Source organism: Maylandia zebra, linkage group LG23 (genome assembly GCF_041146795.1).
Source record: "Maylandia zebra isolate NMK-2024a linkage group LG23, Mzebra_GT3a, whole genome shotgun sequence".
NCBI classification, from domain to species: domain Eukaryota; kingdom Metazoa; phylum Chordata; class Actinopteri; order Cichliformes; family Cichlidae; genus Maylandia; species Maylandia zebra.
In genome coordinates, this window is record NC_135188.1 from 12,775,223 (window position 1) to 12,799,414 (window position 24,192).

At 42.6% G+C, this 24,192-nt stretch overlaps 1 protein-coding gene across 12 annotated transcripts in view; it reads left to right on the top strand.

Annotated features, from left to right (window-relative positions):
* The window catches only part of celf5a (cugbp, Elav-like family member 5a), a 197,256-nt gene that overhangs the window by 100,352 nt on the left and 72,712 nt on the right, over positions 1-24,192 (top strand). For all 12 annotated transcript variants that reach the window (XM_004552769.5, XM_004552772.5, XM_004552770.5 and 9 more), the window contains exon 3: positions 14,710-14,758. In XM_004552769.5, the coding sequence (XP_004552826.1) occupies positions 14,710-14,758 (49 nt within the window). The remainder of the gene's footprint in view (positions 1-14,709; positions 14,759-24,192) is intronic.

Below are 24,192 nucleotides of genomic sequence, written 5' to 3' on the forward strand. Positions count from 1 at the left end.
AACACTCCATAACGATCTGTACTTTAAAACTAAGATGCACCACTCTGCTTGTAAACACATTATATTCCGACTTTTGTTCTTTCATTGTTCTCATGCATTTATCAGTAGACACACACAAAGACACAGACACACACTGGTAGCAGAAGAATGTAAAACATGGAGACCTTGAAGGCTTTTTAAACCATGGCTGTCCTACTGTCCTGCAGGCTAACCTCCAGCAGCCCTGGCGATGTAGTGTCAGCAATGACATTGGGATTCTATTAGCAGGTTGTGCAAGGTGCTGGCCCCCTGCCCTGTGGTAAGACCTACCATTGATCTGTCATGGGAGATGGCTGCTCTCCGCTCCCCACTCCCATAGGGCTCAATTTGAACCTTTCCAAAACCCAGGACTGAACCCTCTGCTTGAAATCTACCTGGGGAGCGGAGGGAGAGAGGAGCAGAGAGCTCAAGGTCAGGCGTGACATCGGTGTGCAGATAAAGACCACTTGGTATGGTCGACACGGACCATAATGGCCAGTGAAAAGTGAGGTTATTTGTTATCGATTCCCAATGAGGGAAATCACCAGGTCTATATAACGCTGTTTATGGCTGGGCAGTGTATGTGTGTGTTCGGCAGGGCGGGGGGGTCGATGTGAGGCCAAGCGAACCTTCTGAAGGACGGACGAAGAAATGAAAGTCTTTTCTCTTTCCTTTGCTCTCTCTAGCTTTCTGTTTTGAATGAGTGCATAGTGATCTGCTTTCCCAGCCAGCCTCATTTGTATTTTTACTGAATTACCCCGGATGCGCAACCTGAACCCACTTAAGCATGTCACTTAGCGTTTGTTGAAGTTAGCCTAGACACGGCCCTCATCAGGTTTCAATGAGGGAGGCTGTGGCTAAGTGGCCACTTGTCATGTTTATTTATTTCATTTTTCCAGTTTCCCACATGATGATATGTTTACTGTCCAAGCTGTTTAAAAAGAAAAGCAAGACAAGAGGGAGAGACGTAGCTGATGAACAACGTATAAGCGCCATACCGTGTCATGATGGTTCATAAACCTCTGCTCGTAACTTTTCTAAACCGCTGCTTTAGCGTGGTAGGATTGAGCATGTTCTCTTTAAGTGTAGATGGAGGTTTAATATGCCGGAGAGGAGGTGTTTGAATAATCTTGAATAAAATGTGTTTACATATAGTCATAGAGTCTTTTAATCCTTTTTGACTCACACAATATGAAGCAACACTGAGGAACACAGGGGTGTATGTGAATTAACACTGTGAAAGTACAAACAGAACAGAATATTGAAATTGCCCCCACAGGCGATGCTCGTGTGTGCTGTGGCAGCGAGACACTTCCTGGTGCTGCTCCATTTTATATGTATGAAAATCTCTCACGGATCCATGATATACATTATAGATGAGGGCTCCCATTCTGCACTCCAGTCACTGGAGCAGAATTTTCCATGATATGCACCCCCACCGACACCACCGCCACTGCCGCCCACTCCTCTCCTCTCTTTCTCTCATTTCACTCTCTCTCCATTCATTTCTCCTTCCATATGCCCTCCCATTGGAACATTGTTTCATCCCTCACCAGTTTCCTTTCATCCCTCTCCAGCCCTTTGGTCTCTTATCATTTTATCCTTCCATAAGTCAAATCTTACGTCTTTACTTCCACTCATCCACCCTTCCTTCTTTCACTTATGCCTCCCCTCCCCCCCGTACCATGGAACAAGCAAGTGAGCACAGAACATGTGACCGGAGAGGTGGGAGCCTGCCCGGCCTCCCCCTGCGGTGCCACCATACGTTGATTTGTCTCCTCCGGTTCCATATTGATTTTGTTTTAAACAAGTGAAAAATACAAGAAGAATGAGGTGCCAAAGGTGACATGAAATAAAATAAAATAAAAAGTGAAAAGGGGAAAAGGGAGGGAGGGGGGAAGAAGAACAAGAAAGAGAAAAAAGGAAAGTGTTTCTATGTATCAAATCTATGAGTCGGGTCCCAGGTGGTGCTAGGGTATTATCAAGAGAGACTCAAAACGAAGGGAACAGAAGTGGAAAGAGACTCCTTTTTTGTAAAATCTCTTTTTTTATTCCACCCGTTTACTTTGTGCTTGCAAAATGAGTTCTGGGGTCGGCTATGTGGCAAATGCATCTCATTCTACGTCATGGTACAGTTCCTGCCTTAAAATGATTCTCTGCTTAGTTCAATTTAAGTTGTGCGCAGAATAATCGATCCCCCCATTAATTCTACTTAGCTGAGCTTCACAGTACAAGCCTGGGCTTGACTGGTCCACCAAGGCCAGTGCTGCTGAATGGCTGACCTTTACACGGCTCGGACTGCCATTGATTTTCAGCAGGACTTATTTCATGAACTGGGGGTTGGGATGGGGCGCCCAGATGAAGATGAACTATGAGGTAAAATCACTTCTTTGGCCCTTTCCATTTTCTGTGCACTCTCCTCTCTCCTATTGCTTTCTTTTTTTCTCTGTCCTCGTTACTTTGGAATAAGCACTGTAAACCATATTGGCTGAGGACTGTGGGTGCTATGAGAGCAAATAAAGTGTCGCCTCTGTGGACCCCCGCCCCACCCAACTCCACCACTGCCATGAGTTACGAGCCCACGCGCCAACCCTCGTCTTGATGTGTTTGTGTGTGTGTGTGAGCGTGTTTTCATATCTTTGTGGGACCAGAAATTGGACATTTACTGTACTTATGGGGACCAAAATCCCCACAAGTTTGAAGTCATTTTTGAGACTCAAAATGTGTTTTTTCTGTCTGGGTTACAATTGGGTTATGGTTAGGTTTAGGGTAAGGGTTAGGCATTCATTTTTATGTTTATGGTTAGGGTAAGTGGCTAGGGAAAGCATTATGTCAATTGGATGTCCCCACAAGATATGAATACCCGACGTGTGTGTGCCTGTGCTTTAGGTTCACTTGTGAGTATCTTTGCATTCATTTTTCTGTCCATGCTTGAGTGTATGTAGGTTACATCCTTAAGTGCTTTTGGATCGCTCTCTGAGTGACATTGTCCCTTGGTATTAACACTCAAGAACAAATGCAAAGCGGCATGTGAACTAGTCGTAGTGCTCACAGGACTGCCATTAAAAAAAAAAGAAGTGAGAAAAACAATGCTGACCTAATGGCTCGACACATCATCCACGTTACAAGAGCAGGAAGGTGAGAGAAGAAAAGAGAATGCGGCTCAAATCTAAAGTATATTTTTTTTTATGATTTAAGCATTAGATACTGAACAGTGGTAAATATTTAAGTGTCTAATTTTTTTAGACAGATGCGTGCAGATAAACACAACACCAGTGAACAATATAGTAATTGATGAACATTAAACCAACAAGGAAGAAAAGCGTAGGAGGCTTCTGTTCTTTTTCTCCAGTTCATGCAGAGTGCACTGAATGTCTCCCTTTCTCCCTTGCCCTCTCTCTCCGCACCTCTCCCTCCTCTTGGCCTGCAAGAGCTGTATATCAGTGACTGTTGACTGTAAAAAAAACATATTCAAATTTAATACCTGCTCATGAATACATGCACGCATACAAAAATCCCTGGGCAGAGGGAGGCATGAGAAGCAAGTGAAGTCATGGTCTGTAGATGCTGCTGTAAAAATGGAGGAGGATACGTTATGAGGTTAGCGGTGGGGATGGCAGGGGGGAAGATGCGTAGCATTTCGATGCTCAAGGTAAGGCATCGTAACTGGACAACTGAATCTCTCGCTGAAGCTTAATTCCCTCACACCTCTGTAGATGTGAAAGAGAACTGTCTCTACCATGAAATATTATCAAAGCTAACATATGCTTTTCTTTTCTGTTTTCTTATTTTTGTTTTCTTATTTACCCTGGTCATTTAATGGCCAGTTAGACACTCTGCATTGTTATTTTTTTAGCATTGTCCAAAAAGGACACCAGCCAGCACAACCTAGATGCATACCCCCAGTGGCACAGGACAACCAGTCACACAGCAACCCCTACCCCTAGCACCCGCACCAACCCTGGAAGATTAAGTTGCACCCACCCCAGAGAACTAGGGACAGGGACACAGCAGCGAACCTGCAGGGAAGACTCCCCCACACAGGGCAGCACAGAGTAGGGGGGCAGACCAGGGGAAGGAGAAAAGAAAGGGAGATTTTTGGTGACCCTCCACCAAAGGAGGAATTGTCTAGGTGTCACACCTCAGGCAGCATCTAGCTGTTTGGAAGGTGTACTCGTGGCTGGAAAGAAAACCCTAAATATCTGTGTCAGTTTAGCTCGAATCTTTGGCAGAATTTACAGTTCTTGTGATTCTGGGGCAAATCCTTCACAGTTGTTTGCATTGGAGATTGGGGTTAATGATATTCTGAAATAATGTGCAATACACAGACGTGTGCTTTGTTTCATAGGTCTTTCACTGGGTTTCAGTGCAGTTTAAGGAAACGAAAGAACAAAAGCAATACCCAAAGAATGAATGTAATGCACTGGGCCAGTCTGGACAAAAAAACACTTGGAGCCCTCGTCACTTTTTTAGCTGTTGTGATAACTACCCATAGCCTCAAAGAACATATTCGTCTATGTGTTGGAAAACACAAATCCCTCATCCTTGGTTCCAAGCCACAGCTCACTCTGCAGTGCAACTTTCCCCTGCAGCACCTCCTTGTCTTTAAACCTGAATCTATGCCTCTTTCTAAACTGTGTACAGAAAATGACAAAATTTATTTTATTCCCGCAGCGTCCAAAATTTTGACAGAATTTAGACGCAGGCACACATGCTGAACACTGCCCCAAACTCCATTTACTCACCCACTTCAAACCTTACCATTGAAATAAGCCACACAAGGCCTTAGGAGGCAGTGAGGAGTGGGAGTTGGCAAAGACACTTCCAATGTGTTTTCCGCTCCAGTGCTTCTTGTTCTCACTTCGTCAGAGTGTGTTTGCTGCAGATTTGGAGAAATGGCGAGAGGTCAGGCCAGTGTGCTGCTTGTCTGGCCCCCGGGTTCTGTGCAGTTCAAGGTTGAAGCTGACACAGTGAGAGGGGTCTTTGTGTTTATTTAGCAAACAATTTCACCGTGTTGTAGCCTCAGACTTGAGGGGAGGAGGGAAAGGAGGAGGAGGCGAGAGAGGCTAGAAGACAGGCCCGTTCCCTTTGTGTGGTGCTGAATGCGCTTATAGACAAGCAAGGATTTTCTCTAAGTGTCAGGATGAAACATAAGCAGGCTTTGCAGCCAAGGGCTGGAATGGTGGGAGAGTGATGGGACCAGGAGAAGTCGCAGGTGACAGAGTGCTGTGTGTGTGCATGCGTGTGTGTGAAACACGGGGTATTGATATGCTGGGAATGAAGCTTGGAGCAGATGGACAGAGCAGGCTGGATCTATGTCGATCCTGCGAGTTCTGGCTCCTTGTCACAATCCGGCCTTTGATGGACTAACACAAAAACATACACATGTACCAGGCAACTGTGCCCAGTTGAGATTTTACTAACTTGATAAGAATCCTATTCAGTTGCAAATGGTTGATCATTCTATCGTTAATAACCATTGCATCATACTGAGAGAAGACCAGAGGAGACTTACTATGGTTCATCAGAGAAACCCTCAGGATTCAGGCAGGAGGGCATTTATACTGAAAGAATGTGTGCAGTGAAAGTTAAAGGAGGATGCACTAAGATTCTTCTGAAAACAAAATCAGTTAAAGAAAGTCTTATTAAGCTCTCTTCATTTGTAGATTGGGTTTGTTCATTGGTCTGTTTCATTTCCAGGTTCTATTTTTTAGCCTGTCTCACTGTTTCTGGCTCCTCTCACACCTTTCTCCAAAGCAAAGCCAACATGCTTGGCGCTGTCCCTGTCTAAATCCCTCCTTCCATCTATCTCTATCCTCCTCTGGCTTCACCTTCTGCTGTTCCCCTCTTTTTCTGTGAAGGGTAGCATAGGGAGTGGAGGAAAAATGCAGGTGCTGGTGAATTTCTAATAGGCAATCATAGTGCTCAGGACAAGATTCCTACTGGAGGTCTTGGGACCATTAAAGAAACGTCAACTCGGCATAGGTATGCCAAGAATTATGAGTCAGTGGGCAGACAACACTTTTTGGCACCTATTGGTCAGAGCAGCAGGCCGTAATCTGTCACAATCCTGGAGTTGCTGTGACAGCAGCAGGAGCATTCTGGGCTCAACACAGAGGGTAAAGGAAACATGCAGGAAACATGCAGCTCAGGATGTGTGTGTGCATGTGTGTGCATGTGTGTGCATGTGTGTGCGTGCAATTGGATGGATAGGTGCATTTGCGAGATTTGCAGAACACAGATGCCATAACATATTTGGTACATTTAGGCTTCCATTAACAAACCTAAATGTTTTCAGAATAAAGTCATGGCTTCAAGAGCAGATATTCAGTGTCTGTTTCATTGCCTGAAACATAGCACAGACATGCCAAACGCTATGAAAGCAGGGACAGGGCTGAGGGAGAAGTAACAGCAGCAAATCCAACACATGACCGGGGCTGCTTCAAGTAGTTTTTGCTGTCTCTCCATATCAATAAATCAATAACATAATAATCAATAACACCTAATTAAATGAAAGAATGAACAAGACAGTTATTTTGTTTTTTATTGTTATTAATGAAAATTCTGCTGGACGTAACACCATATGATCTAAATTGAAGTGCATGTGTAGTAATGTGCTTGCATGTGAGCATCCAGGATGTGATTATCTACATCACTACCTTAGCTGTAACTCACTGATGGTCAGGAAAGATGTAATCTTCAAAGCAAATATCAAAGCTGTGGCCAGATAGGAAACATGGCATCGGTGCATAAGGGCACCTTTAAGCATTAAAGCCTCACACAAGTCCAGATCTGTAATTCTGTCACGGCACATATCCTCCATCATTCCACTACTTCCTCTCACTCCGGACCCTTTCTGTGGCGCATGCTGGGATTGGCATGATGTCGCCCTTCTGAAGCCACCGGGTTGGGTCTGTCGTCGCGATCTTATCTTTCTAAGGACAGTTCCTCAAAATGAACTGAAGAGAGTAAACCACATGAAACAGCGAGCAGAATAAAAAAGAGAGGGATTCTGTCTGTGTGTGTGGGAGAGATGTGAGCCCACCAAAAGCTTAAGCCTCCAGTGTGCTGTGCAGATAAGATTCATTAGATAGGTTGGTAAATGCAAGAGAGAGGCAAAGCAAGGCAGAGAGAGAGAGCGAGCGAGCGAGAGAGGGAGAGATTGAGCTTGCTGCTGCTCCAGCATTTGTTGACACAGATTTACAATGAGTCTCCCACTGCTTCACGCATTACAGTAACACACCATGTCAATAGCTCTCTGGGCTAGAAAAGCAGCCATGCCAAAGATGTCTGGGACTGATGCCCTTCCCCTGATAACCAAAGTGTGGCTCATAAGTCAGGACGTGTAGGAGAAGGCGGGGTGGGACATGAAAAAAATGTTTCTCTTTTCTGTTTTTAAACACCCTCCCGCCCCACTCTTCTCTCGCAATCTCTCCATCTTCTCACTCATCTTTTCATTCGTTTTTGCTTTTCTGTCACTTCTCTAAGATCCTTTTCCTCCTCCTGTCTTTCCATCTCCCTGGGTCTCTTACTTTTCTCCCCTTCTGTTTCTCTTTATCTCTTGGACGCCCCGCTACAGGCTCAGTAGGACAGGATTTAGGCATTAGCTCAATCCCCCTATCTACTCCCCCTCATGATTGCACACTGTTTCTATCACCCACATACCCAAGTCCAGTGCACAAGTCTTGTAGGACTCAGAGTCTCTCATACAAATACTGTTAGAGAGCTTATACTCCACAAGGCAGGAAGCCATAATCAACTAGACGGACAAGCGTGGTGTGAAAGCGAGCATGCTTGTGCAGAGGGTTTGAATAGTAATAAGGAAACTCAGAGGTGGATGGTGAGATTTTTATATGGTATTTTGGGCTAATTAGACTCTTTACAGAAGTAATAAAGAGTCTGATCAGAACCAACACATCCACGCCATGCGTGTCTGCTGAGTCATGGGGTGCCACAAATGAGGTAGTTCTGATGTGTGACATTCACCTTCATGAAATCTTGATGAGAGCCGAGTTCTGTTGTCTGTGTAATGAGGGCTGTAGCAGGCAGACAGCTGGCCAACCACTTCAGCTACTAAAGCTATGATAATAGAGAGGGTTGGAAAGTCTTTTGGAAAGCATTCGGTAGATGGACTTCAGGCTGTTTCTGGGAGGCAGTTAGTGTTTTGGGGGAAGAAATAAACAGGAACTTGGATGGCATCAGACAACAGAAGGTCTAATGGTCTTAATCAGAGATGTTGTAGTGGTGCTAGTGGTTATGGTACTACAGATTGCACATGTTCGTGAGTTAGCTGTGGCTTCATTGCTAATTGGTGTATTACAAGAAGAAGCATTCAGTGTAACAGATGGATATTAACAATTTAGTTCCAATATAAGTTGTTCAGCCTTTGTAAAAAAGTAACACTTAATCATACAGCATAAGTACAGAGTAAAAACAAATTGCACTCTGAGCAGCAGTATACATGTTTATCTTTGAGTGCACCTCCACACATGAAATCCTGCAAGAAAATCATAATAAAGCCTGTGTCTTATTTCTATTCAAAGTGAATGTAGATTTATGGAGTAGAACTTTTCTTGCTTACAAATCTGATACCGACTAGCTGAGGTCTGCAGGTGTCTGTCAGTCCATGTCAGTGCCTCGAGCTTAAAATCCTTTTGCTTCTGATAGGAATCCCAAAGCTTATAGTGGCTGCCATCTTCTCAGCACTGACTGATGCTTCTTATCAGGACCACCACACTGCTGCTGCCAGCACATTTCCACATATGGCTAAATTATAAATCATTTGCACAAACATTCTCCCTCATGCATTCAAACACATGTGAGCATTCACGCACGAGCAATACAGGATGAGTATAGTGTAGGCAGCAACGCCTAATTTATTCAAAAGTGTAGTTATTAGTTAAATGCACATGAATATAAACCCATGCATGAAATTCTGTTTATTTAACTGTTTTTATTTAATCCGGTCGTTAAGTCTGACGTCACTAGCCGTGTCTGGGCCTAAACTCCGCTGCCGGTCCATATATCAAACGATCACTATGGCATTACTGAGAGTTGAAAAACTGTCTTAAGTCTTTCATCTTTAATAAAATGATCAGCGTTCTGCTCTACCAGGTGTAACAATTGAGTTTAACATCCAGGCATCCATGAAAACAGAATTTATGACATTTAACGGAGTTAGAAGTTAGCAGGAAGTTAGCTCGCTAGCTTCTATCTAAATACAATATAGCATGTCCTGACTGCGGGGTTTTGGAAACAAATTAAAACGTACAGCTCTGTTTTCACTTCCAACATAAATGAAAACAGAAAGCTAAACAGCAGTGACGTTTGTAGGGTTACTGAAGTTTGGCTAGCTGGTATATAATGATGTGCTATGTGATCGCTAGCGACACAGCTATGTTAGCATAATATAAACAAGCTAACTTTTTTTTCACTCGATAAAAGTTAACTTGAGTGTTCTCGGTGGTCAGGAACAAATGTAATCGCATGGCAGGATGCTGTAAAAGGACCAAACTTCAGCCAGGAGAACAACTGAGATAATCCATCCATAATACGAGGTTATTCATTCATATACTGCTGCATGGGCTGGGCTGTAGTTACATCCTAAGGTTTTAAAAACTGAGCTTAAATAAATGATTAGCGGTAATAAAAGCCGAGGGAGGTCAACAGTGATCACTGACTGTTTTTAGGAGCTTTTTGAGATTAAATAGAAGAAAATACAAAACATTAAACATATTAACAACACAAAAGCCATATTAAACGCAGACTACTTTAGGCCTGGAAGTAGGATTCGTCACGTCATCACTTAACGACCGGATTGCTATGATTGATGACTGAGTTCATTTCCTGTTTTATTTTGGTAATGAGTTTCCCCTGCGTTTGGCTGTTTTCGCCTGCACCCAATCACATTTTTGTATGTAGGTAGTGTTGTCTCTGTCAGCTGGCGGTCTGGCTTTTTGCCCTTGTGTTCTTTCTGTGGCTATCTCTGGTGTCTTTGTATTGTTTTGTTCCTGGACTTAATAAGTGATTCTTATCTTTCATTCAAATATTCATTTTGTTTGCTACACTCATGAACTTTATATTTGGGTCCATACTTGCTAACATCCAACATCTAATGTATTTGAAATCACATACATTGTGTTATAGGCCCACGGTAATGGGAATATATCAAGAACTTGTGCTAATGGTTGGTGACAAGAAGCAGGGCTTTCACTTTTTTAATAAGTAAAATCTAATTTGTATTACACCTTTCAAGATAAACATGACAAAGTGCTTCCCCCAAGAATGCTACAGCATAAAAACAAAACTTAACCAAAACAAAAATGCACATAAATTATTACTATTGTGATTGCAACGAAGCACTTTTAAAGTGTAAAACATTACACAAAGGCTCTCTGCTGTCATGCTCTCTTCCTCTCTACGCTCTCCTTCCTACTGTATACAGTACAGATTTATTAGCTAGAGCCGGGGGCCCCGGACAGTCACCACTCAGCACTCCCTCAGATCAATAATTGGAAATATTAATTATATCAGCTGAGACGGCCCAGTCGGAAGGGGGCTGTTTATGCTCCTGTTACTGAGCAGTGCAGCACTATGAGCTCTGATGGCCCACTAATGCGTATTAATGATCCCAGAACAAACATTACTCTATATTAAACTGGAACGAAAGCCAGAAGACATCACACATATTATATGGCTGTTAGAGTTATTTTATTGCAGCCCTGTAAGTAAGAGCTGTTGGATAACTGTTTCTAAAGGACTGCTTCTACTGAGGAATTGGCTTTTTAAAAAACAAGACGGGATTTACTGCAGTTTTATTTCTGTTTACTGTTCATCTTTACGTGTATCTCTTTTCATAAATATGAAAGTTCAAAATTTGCACTTGGAATCGCACCAGGTCTTGCGTTATTGTCTCTCCACTGGCCGTCTCTGGGGTTTCACCATTTAAAGAATGGGACTTTGTACTGCTCAATCCTGCTAAACTCTAGTTATGAACTTCCTCCTGTCACAGATAGTGCCAGCAGTAGACTTGAAATCCACCACACCTGGCTGACAAAATCTCAACTACACATCCTTTGACTTTTGTGGTGAAATATAAAATCAGACACTCGAATGGCTCGATCCCAGAGGTGGTTAGGGATTGCTTAAACAGAAACCACACCTGTGTTAGGTGCCATTTTACCAGGTTAAAAAAGTGTCATATGGTACTTGGATATGTGTATCACTTTGTAACAGTATATGTAAAGAGATAGCTGACCATCAGTCTTGTAGACTAATGAACAGAGACAAACCAGCTGGCTGAGTGTGTATATTCCAGGCATAGTGCACACTACATTATGTTCTGCAAGCCCCGGGGTTTCCATCTGACCCTTCTCATAAAACAGCAACATACTAGTGTTAAAAGCTTTAATTCAACTGACTGCGGGCTTAACTGGGCAAATGAGGCGGTTCAATGAAAGCATATAGATTTGTCAAAGCCCTTAGAGCAACACAGTGTGTGGAATGGGAAATGGAGAAAGACCAGGGCGCTTACTGGGAAAACCAGAAACTCTTTTCGCTCGAGGTGGAATTCAAAGAATGTTAGCTAGTTTGAAGATCGTGAAGCAACTGATTGAAGCTTATTTATTGGCTTCAGTCAAACACGATCAGTTTACTTTCACAATCTCCTTGTAATAACCTTTAAGATTCAGAATAAGTAATGTAAAGAAAGAAGAAAGTCCCCATCTTTTCTTCCACACAGTTTAAAAAAACATGTTTAGGACAGAAGGCACATGCATCAAACTTTTATTTTACCGCAAATGTATTTTTACATAATGATGAAATTAGTATAACGATGATTCTGTGGGAGATACAAAACCCATTAAATAAATCAAAATCTTGATTAATGCAGTATGTGGTTGGTTCCCCTTGTAGATCCGGTGATGCAAATAATAATGAACAAATTTAGAAAAAAAATGAATACAAGAGACAAATTATTTGTGCTCCACAATATCAGACATATAGATATAGCGAGTTTCTCTCCCAGTATTTATTCACATTCAAAATGCATTTTCATCGTTTTGCCAATTATAATTGATGTCCCACAAATATGCAAACAGTACATTTGAGCAGAGGGTAGCCTAGGGAGGCAGGTGGTTAATTTGTGCTGTAAATATACAGTGTTTGTATAATGCAGGTGCTTTTTTTTACCTCTTTGTTTTGTCTTTTTGGGGATTTTTCACAGTGTGTTTGAAAGTGAAAGGCAGGAAAGTGGAGTCAGAGCAGCAGAAATGGCACTCAGCAGAGAGGCAATCTTATCTAAGAGCTGCAGGCATCTTTTTCCTTCACTCTCTTTCTCCCTTCGGCGCTGTGCTTCTCTTACGACTTTCTCCATTTCTTCTTGTCGTTTTCCAAAATCTCACCTATTTTTTTTGTCTGGTATTTTCATTCGAGGCTCTCACTTGATCATTCCCAAATATTTATTAATAGATAAAAGCGAGAAAAGAATCAGTTATTGTTTCATTCTTTATTAGCATGTCAATAATCTGCGAGCTCCAGTTGTTAAAGGGCATAGTGAGAAAAAAATGCCCTAAAGTAGCCGAGTTAATTAATGGTTTCCTTGGCAACACCAGTACTTAATAAATTTAACTTAAGTTACCTTGTCTGTGCATGTGTGAGCAGGCTAATAGTACGGGTGTACAATTTGCACTTAATTTCTGCTGGAATTACACGATTTTCTTTATGTGTTCAAGGGAAATTTAACAAACTGAGAGCCATCAGCTGTGACTGTTCTGGACCATAATGCATTGCTCTCGGGCAAATAAATAGACCATTAAGCTGGCATGTTGGAGGCTGAACAGTAACTAGCTTTAGAGAACTGCCTCCCACACACAGGCACCCTGTAGAGATGGCTGAGATCATAGCATTGTAGAGCCACAGCCGTGGATTTGGCCTCCTCCATCATGCATTTGAACAAAAATCAACTGGCAGGATCGAAGCGTCTTTTGTCCGTTTGACACGTCAAAGGCAAATTCAAAGATTTCCTGTGTTGTTGCGAAGGAGCCGAGGGTTGTTAAGTTATCTGTGAATTTGTCTTGCGGCTGTTTCTTTCCCCGTTTCAGAGGTGTTTCTGTCTCAGAGGTTGCTTTGAACGTGTGCGATAGTATTGCGGTTGACTCTGTAATCTATCTGAACACGCTGTGGAGCAGTGCACCCCGTGGCTTGGCATTAGCATACCGTAGTGCTACTTTGCTCGTGTTATACAAGGAAAAGAAAGCACTTGTAGATGGATAGGGAGAGGGAGAGGAGCCACCCAAGACACGAGGAGCTGAAACCACAACCTTCACAAGGATAACATCCTCTCTGTTTTCCTACAAAGTCTTAGCTAGTTCTAGTTATTATTTACGATGGGTAAATTTATGGAATAATTTCAGCTAGGGAAGGTTACTCAGTTCCTCAAGGTGAAAATGGATACGTTTAGCACCTAATGAATCGGGCCTGGGCCTCTGCCCCATATATCAGCATGTTATTAAGACATTTTAAAATCCCATTATGGTGTTTCTCCTTGAACATGTCATGCTTTTATTGGACTGCCCTGTCTTTAAATCTGACCTTTTCAGCCCTGTTCTGGAATTGAACGGGGGGGAAAAAGATACATGACAGGACGATGGTTCAAAATATACATATCTGGCTATAAAAATATCAGCGCATGGCGGTTTCTTAGTCATTTGACTGCAACACCAAGAATGACAAGTGGTCTTAAAAAGCAGCTACAAATGGTTCAAGAGGTTGCTTTTATATTCCAGTAATCTTGTTACATGTTTGGGCTATTTGTGGTCTCATTTTTTTAATCCAGTCTTTTTGTTCTCACAGTTGTTGCCTCAGTCAAAGTAGGGTGTGATGCTGGCATTTTGACGTGTGCAGATAAATCATCTTATGAGCTTTACGCTCTGCTGCCGTACATATACATATCATATGCACAGGTGGGTGTATAACCAGCATGTAAGACTCATATATTCAATTTAAAAACAGCTGCTGCTGTAACGAACATTTTGGGAATCATAGTTACATCTTTCACCCTTCTTCCAAACAAATTTGCCAAAGTCGGGCAAAACTGTTCAGCTTGAACAACAATAATGAAAAAAGAAGGAGGTAAGATTGGGGAAGGAGGAGAGCGTGACACAAAGGCTGTGATGACAGAGGCATCTAATCCAGGCAATGCCATTCTTATCAGGGTCCAGTGGATTAGAGTGAGCCTTCTAACCAGAGAATCCTTCCCAGCCAGACACTCTCCACAGCCCAAGGGCCTGGATCAATAGGCCTGCATTGATCTCTCCTCCTGTGGCTGGATTCACTTTTATTAGGACTGCCTTGGTCTCTCTCACTTAGACACACATATGCAGCCCTTCAACTTCTCCATGCAGCCGCCATGAAAAATCCCAAATAGGATTGGGTGTGTGTGTGTGTAAATGGGAGCTTAGATTGTTTTGTTTTCACTAAGTAGCCAGCTCCAGAAACACTACAGTATCAAGTTGACTCAGCTGTATGATGGTGTTTAGGTTGCCTCCGCAGCCACGGCACTTTGATCAGTATTGCAGAGTAGCTATTCATATGGGAGCTTGACATCCCTGGTTTGTGGCCTTCTGTTGTAGCAACGCCGGCCCAAGTCGCCACCTCTAACCTCGCTGACACTCTTTCTTTTCTCTCTTCCAGATGACTCGCCCCATCCAGGTGAAACCAGCTGACAGCGAGAGCCGTGGAGGTAGTTGTCTTCTTTTCTTCATCATTTATTCACATCCTTTTTTTTCATCTGCCTTATCTAGGCTAATTCTCTTCATTTCTTCCCCTCTGATCTCATCTGTTCCACTGCTCCAAATGCAATAATAATAACACTCTTCTTTTGTCCTATCCCACTTCCCTTTCCTTCTTGTTGTTGCACTTCTATTCAGTATGGGAGCAATTTCAACAAAACGTAACCAAATTATGTGAGAGTAGATTTAAAAGACTGGGTGACATCAAACAGGAAGTTTGATGTAATCTTGACTTGACTACATGTCACTAGGTTTGCAGCAATTTGTAATTTTTTGTTGTTTTTTACTGATAATAATTCAAATACTGGATTTATGGATTAATCTCTCATGCGTATGCTTTTTTTGATTAAAGAATGTTTCACTGATGTGGTGAGCTCTGCCCATCTCTCTTTCCCTGTTTCCTGTTGTGAACACATTATTATTACACTGTAATTTAGATAGTTATTAGAATCAGTACTGGAACCGTAGCCATTGCAAAGATCCTGTTAAAACCCACACTGCTTGATCTTGTGCATTTGAATCACAAGACTAAATAGTATAGACAGGAAAAATGGAGCAGAAGCTTGTTCAGCTTGCCAAACAATCAATAAATGTGCAGGGATCATGCCAAGATCCTCATTATTTGGCCTTAATTCTGTCCTCTTTGATCTCTCCCATATTTGGAGGCTTTTATGTACTCACTGTCTCTCTGCATATATGTTAATGGGATGCAGAGGCATCCTTCAAGTCAGTGGCAGAAACAACAAAACCTCACTGTTATTATTTGGTGTGCATCTCATCTCGTGTCACCACGTAACAAAGCAAGTTCCTTTTTGTTATTTAAAGGAGGGATGCTGTTCAGTATTTGTCATCCTGGTGCAAAGAGAGAGGTTTGGATGGTTAAAACAGAGGCAGAGAAAATGCAAAAATGATGCCAAATGTGTGCAGCTGCTGTGCAGCACTTCTGAGGCTTTACCTAAAAACCCCTGCCTGTTTTGGGTGAATTAGGATTGCTGGCCACTTGGCTGCCTGTCACATGCACAATCTTCAAAGGACAGCATAACCCCTTGAGATGAATGGAGGAAAGGCCAATAAAGATCACTGTCAGTCCCCCATGCTTTCATTCGTTCGTTCTTTCTTTCTGTCTTTCTTTCATTCTTTCTTTCTTTCTATGCCATCCTCCCTCTTTCTCTAAAACATTTACAGGAGTGGTGAGACAAGCACAAGGGTCTTGTGCTGTCAAGATTGATGTCCCCTATAGCTCCATTGATTTTGCCATTGTGGTGCTGTGTGTCCACATTAACAATGACACTCAGCTGTCTCTTTACTTGGTTGTGAGTAGCTGGGTTTAGAGCTCCCAGGGCACTTTGGTCAGTATGGGGTCTTCTTAGTGGCTGGCCGTGGGGACCCCGCTGAGGAACAAATGAGTGCTGGAACAGACCTGAGAGTCGCACATCATCTTAAATGAACAGGTCAGAGTGCCACCACAGGGGCAATCAAACACAAGCGTGACTTTAACAGGTTAAGACAGAAGTGAAAGCAGGGAGACGTAGTTTGTGGGGAGGGGAACGATCTGACTGTCATTTTAAAATCTGCTCTTCTTCTTCTAGTCTGCTGTCCTGAATTCTTTCCTTTGTAATTATTGGCAAAGATCATTTATGTTAGCTAATAGCCTGTGTTGTGCCCTACTTTCACAAGCTTTAGCATCTTATTCGCTGTAATTCTGATTTTCTCAGTAATCATTGCTAAATTTAACTACCTTCAATATTATTATTATTTGTTTTTTGTGCTTATCTGCCTGCCTTCACCGTCCAGATCAGTAACTTCTAGAGTATAAATCAACCCAGTGTACTGCAGAGCGGATGCAAAAATATTAATTAGGCTCTTAGTGCAGTGGAGGGAGGGACACGAGGGACAGACTCAGCGTGGCCTGCTCTCTCAGGGGCCACGCCGCTAGTCCGATAGGGGGCATATATTCCTCAGTGCACACAGTCACACTAAAACACACAGTCATCCTAATTAGTCCCTTAATCTCATTATGAGGAGGACAGTTCAGATCACCTGCACTAGGTTTCCATCCATGAGGGAAAGACCTGTTACTGTGGTTTTATGCCTGCTGGACCTCCGCTTCAGTGGGAGCAACTCTCTGCTGTTATTAAGCCCAGACAGGCCCAGGCGAGCACAGCGCACTATCCCTGATTATTATTGCAGTAAAAACTGAAATGACCTCACACAGGAATAAGGTAGAACATATTCTCCTAATTCCACTCAATATTTGATGACTCTTGGATACCTGAGCAAAACTGAGCATTGCCTTTTTTACCTTTTTATGGAGCGTTCACTTTTGTTTGATATTTACAGCAAATTTATGAGAATTGGAGAAGACTCGGCCAATAGGTAGCTTGACAGAATCCATATCAGGAAACTGCACTGCACTATAGAACTAAAGGAAATATATATGGTAGAGTAAATCCATCCAAACACTGTCAGCCCCTGCTGCCGCCTAACAAAGACACACTGTGAAATGAATATTAATGGCCAATCACCTACCTAATCTAGCAGAACAGCAGCCGTTACACATTGAGCCACCAGCGCTGTGAACGTCTCCGTCACCGATGACGCAGATCGTTCTGGGATGTTTCTGTTGGGGAGACGTTTAAAGAGGCACAGCAAGGAGGCAGCAGGGACCTGTCTCTCTCATTTTCTCCTCGCAGGTCTCTGATATGAAATAGATTGATTTTCCATCACACATGGCACTGATGACTGGCACTGTCTGCTGCTGATATTTCATTTTTGAAAGGCTGTTCAGTCCCTCCTTAGAGAGTTTGGCATTCTTAGGCAAGATAAATCAGCTTTAACCACTTTGATTTCATCCTAAACCTTTTACCAGCAGCTCGTCTTTTAGCGTTCCATCATTACCGCCTGCCCCTTAGTGTTTCCTTCCTTTGTAGACTGTCATTTCATTTGATTTTGTTTTTTGTATCAGGCTTTTTTTAAAGATCCATTCTGCTCACGGGCTAAATGATATTTCTGTGCAAGTGCTGCATTTTTGTATTCCTCTGTGGCTCTTTGTATTTTCCAGCTTAACCTACTGTTAAAGTTTTAAGCTCAAATATTGTCCAGAAAGCAGAAAGAGGAGCAGGCGAGCTGTCAGCTGGGGCTCTGTTGGTGTTGCAGCAGGCCTGCCTGGCACAGCTAGAGCTACAGCCCACTGAGGAGGCCTGGATTAGAAACAGGCTCTGGCATTTTCAAGGCAGGCCTGCCGCCCACACGCACACCCACACAGAGAGGACAAACAGGCGAATTCATACATACCCATGCAGCTCTAACGCACATACACACTTTCTCTCTCACGCGAGCACGCACTCAGTGGGAAGTCGGATTTGGATGATAATAGGAACACATACGCACACAAAGAGACATGCCCACTATAGGTTACATATTTACACGTAGACTCATACGGTGCGCACATATGCTGAGTGGCACGGGTCTGTTTTCCTTTCATGAGCTGTGTTTTATATTGTGGGCCCAGCAGCAGCATTGCATTTCGTTTTTATGTTTACTCAAACTGAAGGACAATGAAAAGGTTTGCTGCAGGTCACTGAGATGTGACGGAACAAGAAGAGAGAGGAGGATAGAACCAGAACAAGAGGAAATAAGTAAAATGGAAAGTGAAGATAAGGGAGTGCGGAGAAAGATTAGAAATCTAGATTGAGACTGCAGGGTACATGCAACGTTGCTGTTCTGTGCTCAGGTTTTTTTTATGTGGTATAAAAGACAACACAGTGGTCTGTGCTCTTCTTCTTCTCCCTTTTTACTAGAGAGACAAGTTCTCTATGTCAGAGGAGCTTAGTAATGAACCAACAGGAAGGCCTCTAAGCTCTACTGATCCCCTTTAGAAAAGCGAGGAGGAATGAAGGAGAAAGAGGTAGTTAGAGCAAGAGCAATCGGTTGGAAAAAAAAAAAAGAAACAGCAAAAATAGAGAGGTGGACAATAGGAATTTGTTCTGAGATATAGAAAGTGGGAGAGACACACAAACACATACGCACGCACACAGACCGAGTGCAAAATAGAGAAAAGTATGGCTAAACCAGTGAGATGGAGGGAGGAACGATAGGGGCAAAGCAAAAAAGCTGAACAGTATATCTTCTCCCTTTGGAGAGACGAAAACTATAGATTACTGGTCACAATGTGCTTGGCTGGGCATAAATGGAGAGATCTTGAAATACTAGGGAGTATGTTCAGAGGTTGTGGGGATCAGGGTGAGCTAATCCAATAGTAAAGCCAGCTCTGGGTCACACATTCAGAGCTCAAACTCCTTGTCCAAATCCCCTCTGGTGCTCTTACACAAACAATACTGATACACAGGCCTTTGCTCACCAAGAGTTCAGTCAGCTAACTCCACCGAGTCTGCCTGGGATGCTCAGGTCACTCTGCCCGTAAGCTCTTACATTTACCCTCACATCAGCACGAACTGGGCTGTTTTGAAGGGGAGGGGTGGGGTGAATTGGGTTTACAAATGACAGACAAGGAGAGAGAAGGCAGGAGAGCAACAGAGAGAGAGAGAGATGATGAAATAATTTCTATAGGGATGTGCTTTGCTCCTGTGGGTCAGATTGTGCTGAGGCTGTAGGAGTTATGCAGAGTCAGTGGAAGGAGTAGCACAACAATTCACTAATACACTGGGTAGGTGGAGATCAATTAGCCTTATCTTACAAACTACTAATGATAATACCAATGCAAAACTTGCTGACAAGGCAAAGAACAACAAGAGCTCAGAGTGATGATGTAATGAATTTAGCCAGTTGAAAGATACAGTATTTCTGCAAACACACTAGCTTGTGCTCTTTTTTTTTTCCGAGGCAAACACACTATAGTGGCAGCTTCTGTGATACTCGGTCAGCATACGCAGAAGCAGCATCAGCTTACAGACAGTGGACAAAATACCAGGAAGACTTTTGCAGTATAACACATCGCAAACTTTAAAAAAAGAGAACGTGAACACTGAAACACCTTAGTAGTTTTTACTGCAGTGTTTTTTTGATTGTACAAGTGTTTCATGCTTCAGGTATTTCGTCTACACTTTGTACTTGCCCATAAATATTCATGCATACATAAATTCAGCTAAACACACATTCATCCTTGCGCTCCTTAAAAAAAATAAATAAATAAAAAAATCCCCTCCTTTTCGTCCTTTGCTCGTTGCATTGGTCTTGTAGCGTGGGCGGATCAGCAAAGGTTACTGTTGAACACAGAAAGGAAAGGTCAGAAATCATGTTTAGTTTTCCTGGGGCCGGGAGGTAATTCCAGCCAGCAGATTGCGTTCAGACGAGCAGGCAGGCCGGTGGTGGAGATGCTCATGAAGAAGGAAGCGAGGCGGGGATGGGGACAAGGTTATCCAGTCAGCCACTGCCTCTCAGCCCCTTCGCTGTCACCCTTAATAACACCCTCTCCCTTATCACTGCAACAATCACCTTGAGAAACAAACTTGTCTTCTTTGAGAGAGGGATGAGGAGAGGGAAGAGACGGCCCTCGTATGCATCTGGTATGCCATTCTCATTACAGCAACTCCACCTCTTTGGGGACAGACAGACCCCAGGTCAATTTAGTACTCAATTCTCTACACTTTGTATTTCATTCTCCCTTTTTTCTCTCTCTTTGACGCCCCTCCTTCTTCTGTGTTCTTTTCCCTCAGTGCCCTTTGAAAACACTGGAACTCTAGATAATATACAACAGTTCAGGGTCAATATTTATTTAAAGTATAATACATACCATAATCATTTGTGTCACTGTCACTAAAAAAGAAAAAAATGATTATCTTTAGCAATACTTAACTTTAAATTATTCCGAAAAATTTCATCTGGACACAACATCATTTTGCACGATTTCTTGCAAGACTTATGCGCAAATTTGATTCGTTCTCATTGCAATATACTCTAAATGTGGACTTTGATAAATTAAGTCTTTGTGGAAGCTCATGCATGCTTACACACTAGCTTAACAAGGCTTGCAAGGCAAACACTTTCAGTGACACAAACTCAAATAAGAAAACTGACTTTTTTAGGGTTTGCCTCATTTAGACCTCATCATCTCACTTCCTTTCACCTAAGAACATTCTGCATTAACCTGTTTATCATTACATTACATTTTTAATAGGTATGACCAAACATATTCCCTATTAGGAGATCTCTATGAACACCTGACGTGAGATCTTCTGGTTGTATAGTGATAATAGCAATGCCAAGCCCGTACCTGCGGCTGATAAACTGATGTGTCGATTTGTGTGAGCATAAGTGTGTGCCTGCTCTCCGCGGACTTGCTGCTCTGTGATTGCAGTGGAGCTGGAGGAGGCCAGGCAAAGGCTCTGATTGGACGGCAGAGTCTTTGCAACCTTTGCCAAATCACTGCAATCACCCGTTTGCTTCTTCTCTCGGCTTTAATGACACCACTTCATAAGGAATCGGGCTCATCAAGTAACCCACACACACTCTCGCTCACACAGTCACCTACACGTACACATATACACAGTGAGGTCAGACTTGGCAGATCAGGCGGGGGCGCGGGAGGGAGAGGAACAGGGAGAGGAGGTCCACTAGCAGATGGGAGGAGATTAAAGCAGACCGGAGACGAATGCATGCAGGGAAATTTGTTCACATTTGCGCACGTAACACTAATACATCACGGATGCAGGTTTTGCTGTCCGGTTTGTTTTGAGTTAAATTGAGTTAGTTACGATGTGGACTGAAGTAAACAAGTCGGTACACAACCCAACAGCGGACGAGCGATTGCTTTTAGCAGCAGATTTTTGGGGTAGCGCTCTTAGATGTTTTGATATTTTTCTCCCCGACAGTGGAGTAAGATTTGCTCTCCTTTCTTTGCAGGCTGGCCTCTTCCCAGCCCTGAATTCGGTGCCCTAATTTTGTGAGACCTTTGCTCCCATGCACTCCATGTGGAAAGAAAATGTCCTGTTTGTTCACCGAGAGAGGAAAAAGCCTATTAGGAGCTTTGCGGTAAAGAAAAACCGACAGAAGGGAAACAACAATTGTGTATGAGCAACCGAAATTGGCCCATTTAAATCCACACAAACCGCAAGTGTACAAATAAATAGTTGGACACAAATCATATTTTACATTACATTTCTTAAGCGTCTAAATTAACCTGTTTACATTCATGAAGTGTTTACACATTTGCATTATTTTCAAATGTGCTTTGTATGTAGGACATATTTATTTTTTATTTTAGGTTATTATACATTGACAGTAACCTGTTCAAAAAAAAATAGGAGTGACAAAGAAAATGGGAGCGCATAAGAGAAAAATGCCAAGGCAAAAAAAGAAAAAAAGTGATGACAAAGAAAGAGACAGGAAACAAGAAAACAAGAGCATCTTCTACCTCAGGATATGAACACAAATAAAATGCCTTTTCAGTCAGTATTAAAGAGAAGTCAAAATATATGCAGTCCTGTCACTCTAATTGTACATCAGTACAATTTCACTCTGAGAGCGTTAGACGAGCACTTTTGCGTGGGGAAATTGAATGTAACAATATGCCACTTCCAGATGAATAAAAATGTCAGCTCGTGTATTTTAATATTTGTTTTTAAATCTAAAATCAAAGTTTTACACATTATGCTTGATGTGTGAAAACAAGATTAGATTTTGGAGGATGTTTAGACTCTGCAAAGTATAAACCAGACACAGGTTCATAAAGTTAGCAAAACATGAAACAAAGTTACTGAGAAAACCAAATTAGATCTTCATTACAATACCTGTAACTCCGCTGGCTTTCCACGTCTGTCCCTCCAGTCGCTCGTTCCCTCTATCTCTTCATCTCAGTATTTTAACTCCATTAGCCTCTCGTAGCACCCTCTGTCTCTCTCACTGTCAGTCACTTCACTTAAATCACTGCGCCATGGTACCACTAGACTGGAAAGGACACTTGCTCCAACCAAATGATTCAGGCACGGATACGGGCGCAGTGGATTAAAGCGCGATTAGGTCAAAAAATACAGTTTTTAGTGGAATATTAAATTAGCATAAAATTCATTACTGTTTTGTTATGCCTATATTGTCTGTGACTTCAGCTCTGGGAGCTATTAAAGCAGCGACATCAGACAAGGACACAGGACATAAGGACAAGGAGGAATAGCATTGGATAACATGCTTGTGATGCACCATTAGTGAATGCCAACATTGGTTCAGTGGGCACCGTAAAGAGGCTTTTAAATTAGGCCCAGCCACATCTCACCTGCCTTTCCCGTTTCACCTGCTGAAACGACAAATAGTGAGCATGCACGCACTGTGACACACAGTCGTGTGATTACCCACCCGCCCACTCTCTATTCACCCTCTTCCCACCCATGTGCCAGTCAAACAAGTGCAGAGCTAATGGAGAGAGAAGCAGTGATTCTGGGGCTGTAAAACTGCTGCAGCTGAAAAGATGATTGGGGTAACCTTTGGTTTGATACGCCGAGGAAGAAGGTGTTTTAACATTATTCATAAGTATTCATGTGTGTATTCGACACCACTGCCTTAAGTGTACACGTGGTTATGCTCAAACTGCCATGGCCTGACCGTGGCAGCTCATCATGTAAGATTTGTTTTTTTCTCCTTTATTTCTTCAAAATAAATAAATAAATGAGATAAAAACACACAAAAAACAAAACCCTTACTATATTTCTCTTCTCTCACTTGATCCCTTAGATCTTGCACTGATATTTGTACAAGGTTTATACTATCCCCCAAAGTGTGCTTTGTTTTCCTTTTCTTCCCTTTTGCCTTCTTCTTCCACACTCTTTTGACTTCTCCCCTGGCCCCAGCTCAATGATGAGTCTATCAGGCGAACTGGCATTGTCAGGGATGACTGGCGAATGGGACTCCATATAAAAAAGTTCTTGAACATAGCCCCAGAGACTTTGGTTCATCCTGTGGCCAAATCCAAATCCAGGCCATCCTGATTGCCTTTTTGCAATAAACGTGAAGAACGTCCCTTTCTAAAGGCTGCACTAGTGAACGCTGTGAGCAGAGAGAGGAACAAGCTTTCATATGACTGCTCTACCTTTGGCTGCTAAAGCTCTGACCTGACACCAATTTTAGGGAATGTGAACTTCAAAGAACGCTTTGATGGTGGAGAGGGTTATTGGGCGAGATCTGACGGTCAAACTGTCTTTTCATTCTAGATTAGCTTCTGAGTTGGGCTAATGACAGAAGCAAAGCAGTGTTGTGATAAGGAAGAGATCCCATCTGGAAATGATGTTACCGGTTGTCGAATGACAACAGCTGATAGAGGTCCACAGATCTGTTTCCTTCTCCTTTTTTGTTCATGACTATATTGCAAACTCTATCCTCCTGTGCTCCGCATCCCCTGCAGCAATAAACTTGTCAGAAAAACAAAACAAAAATATGA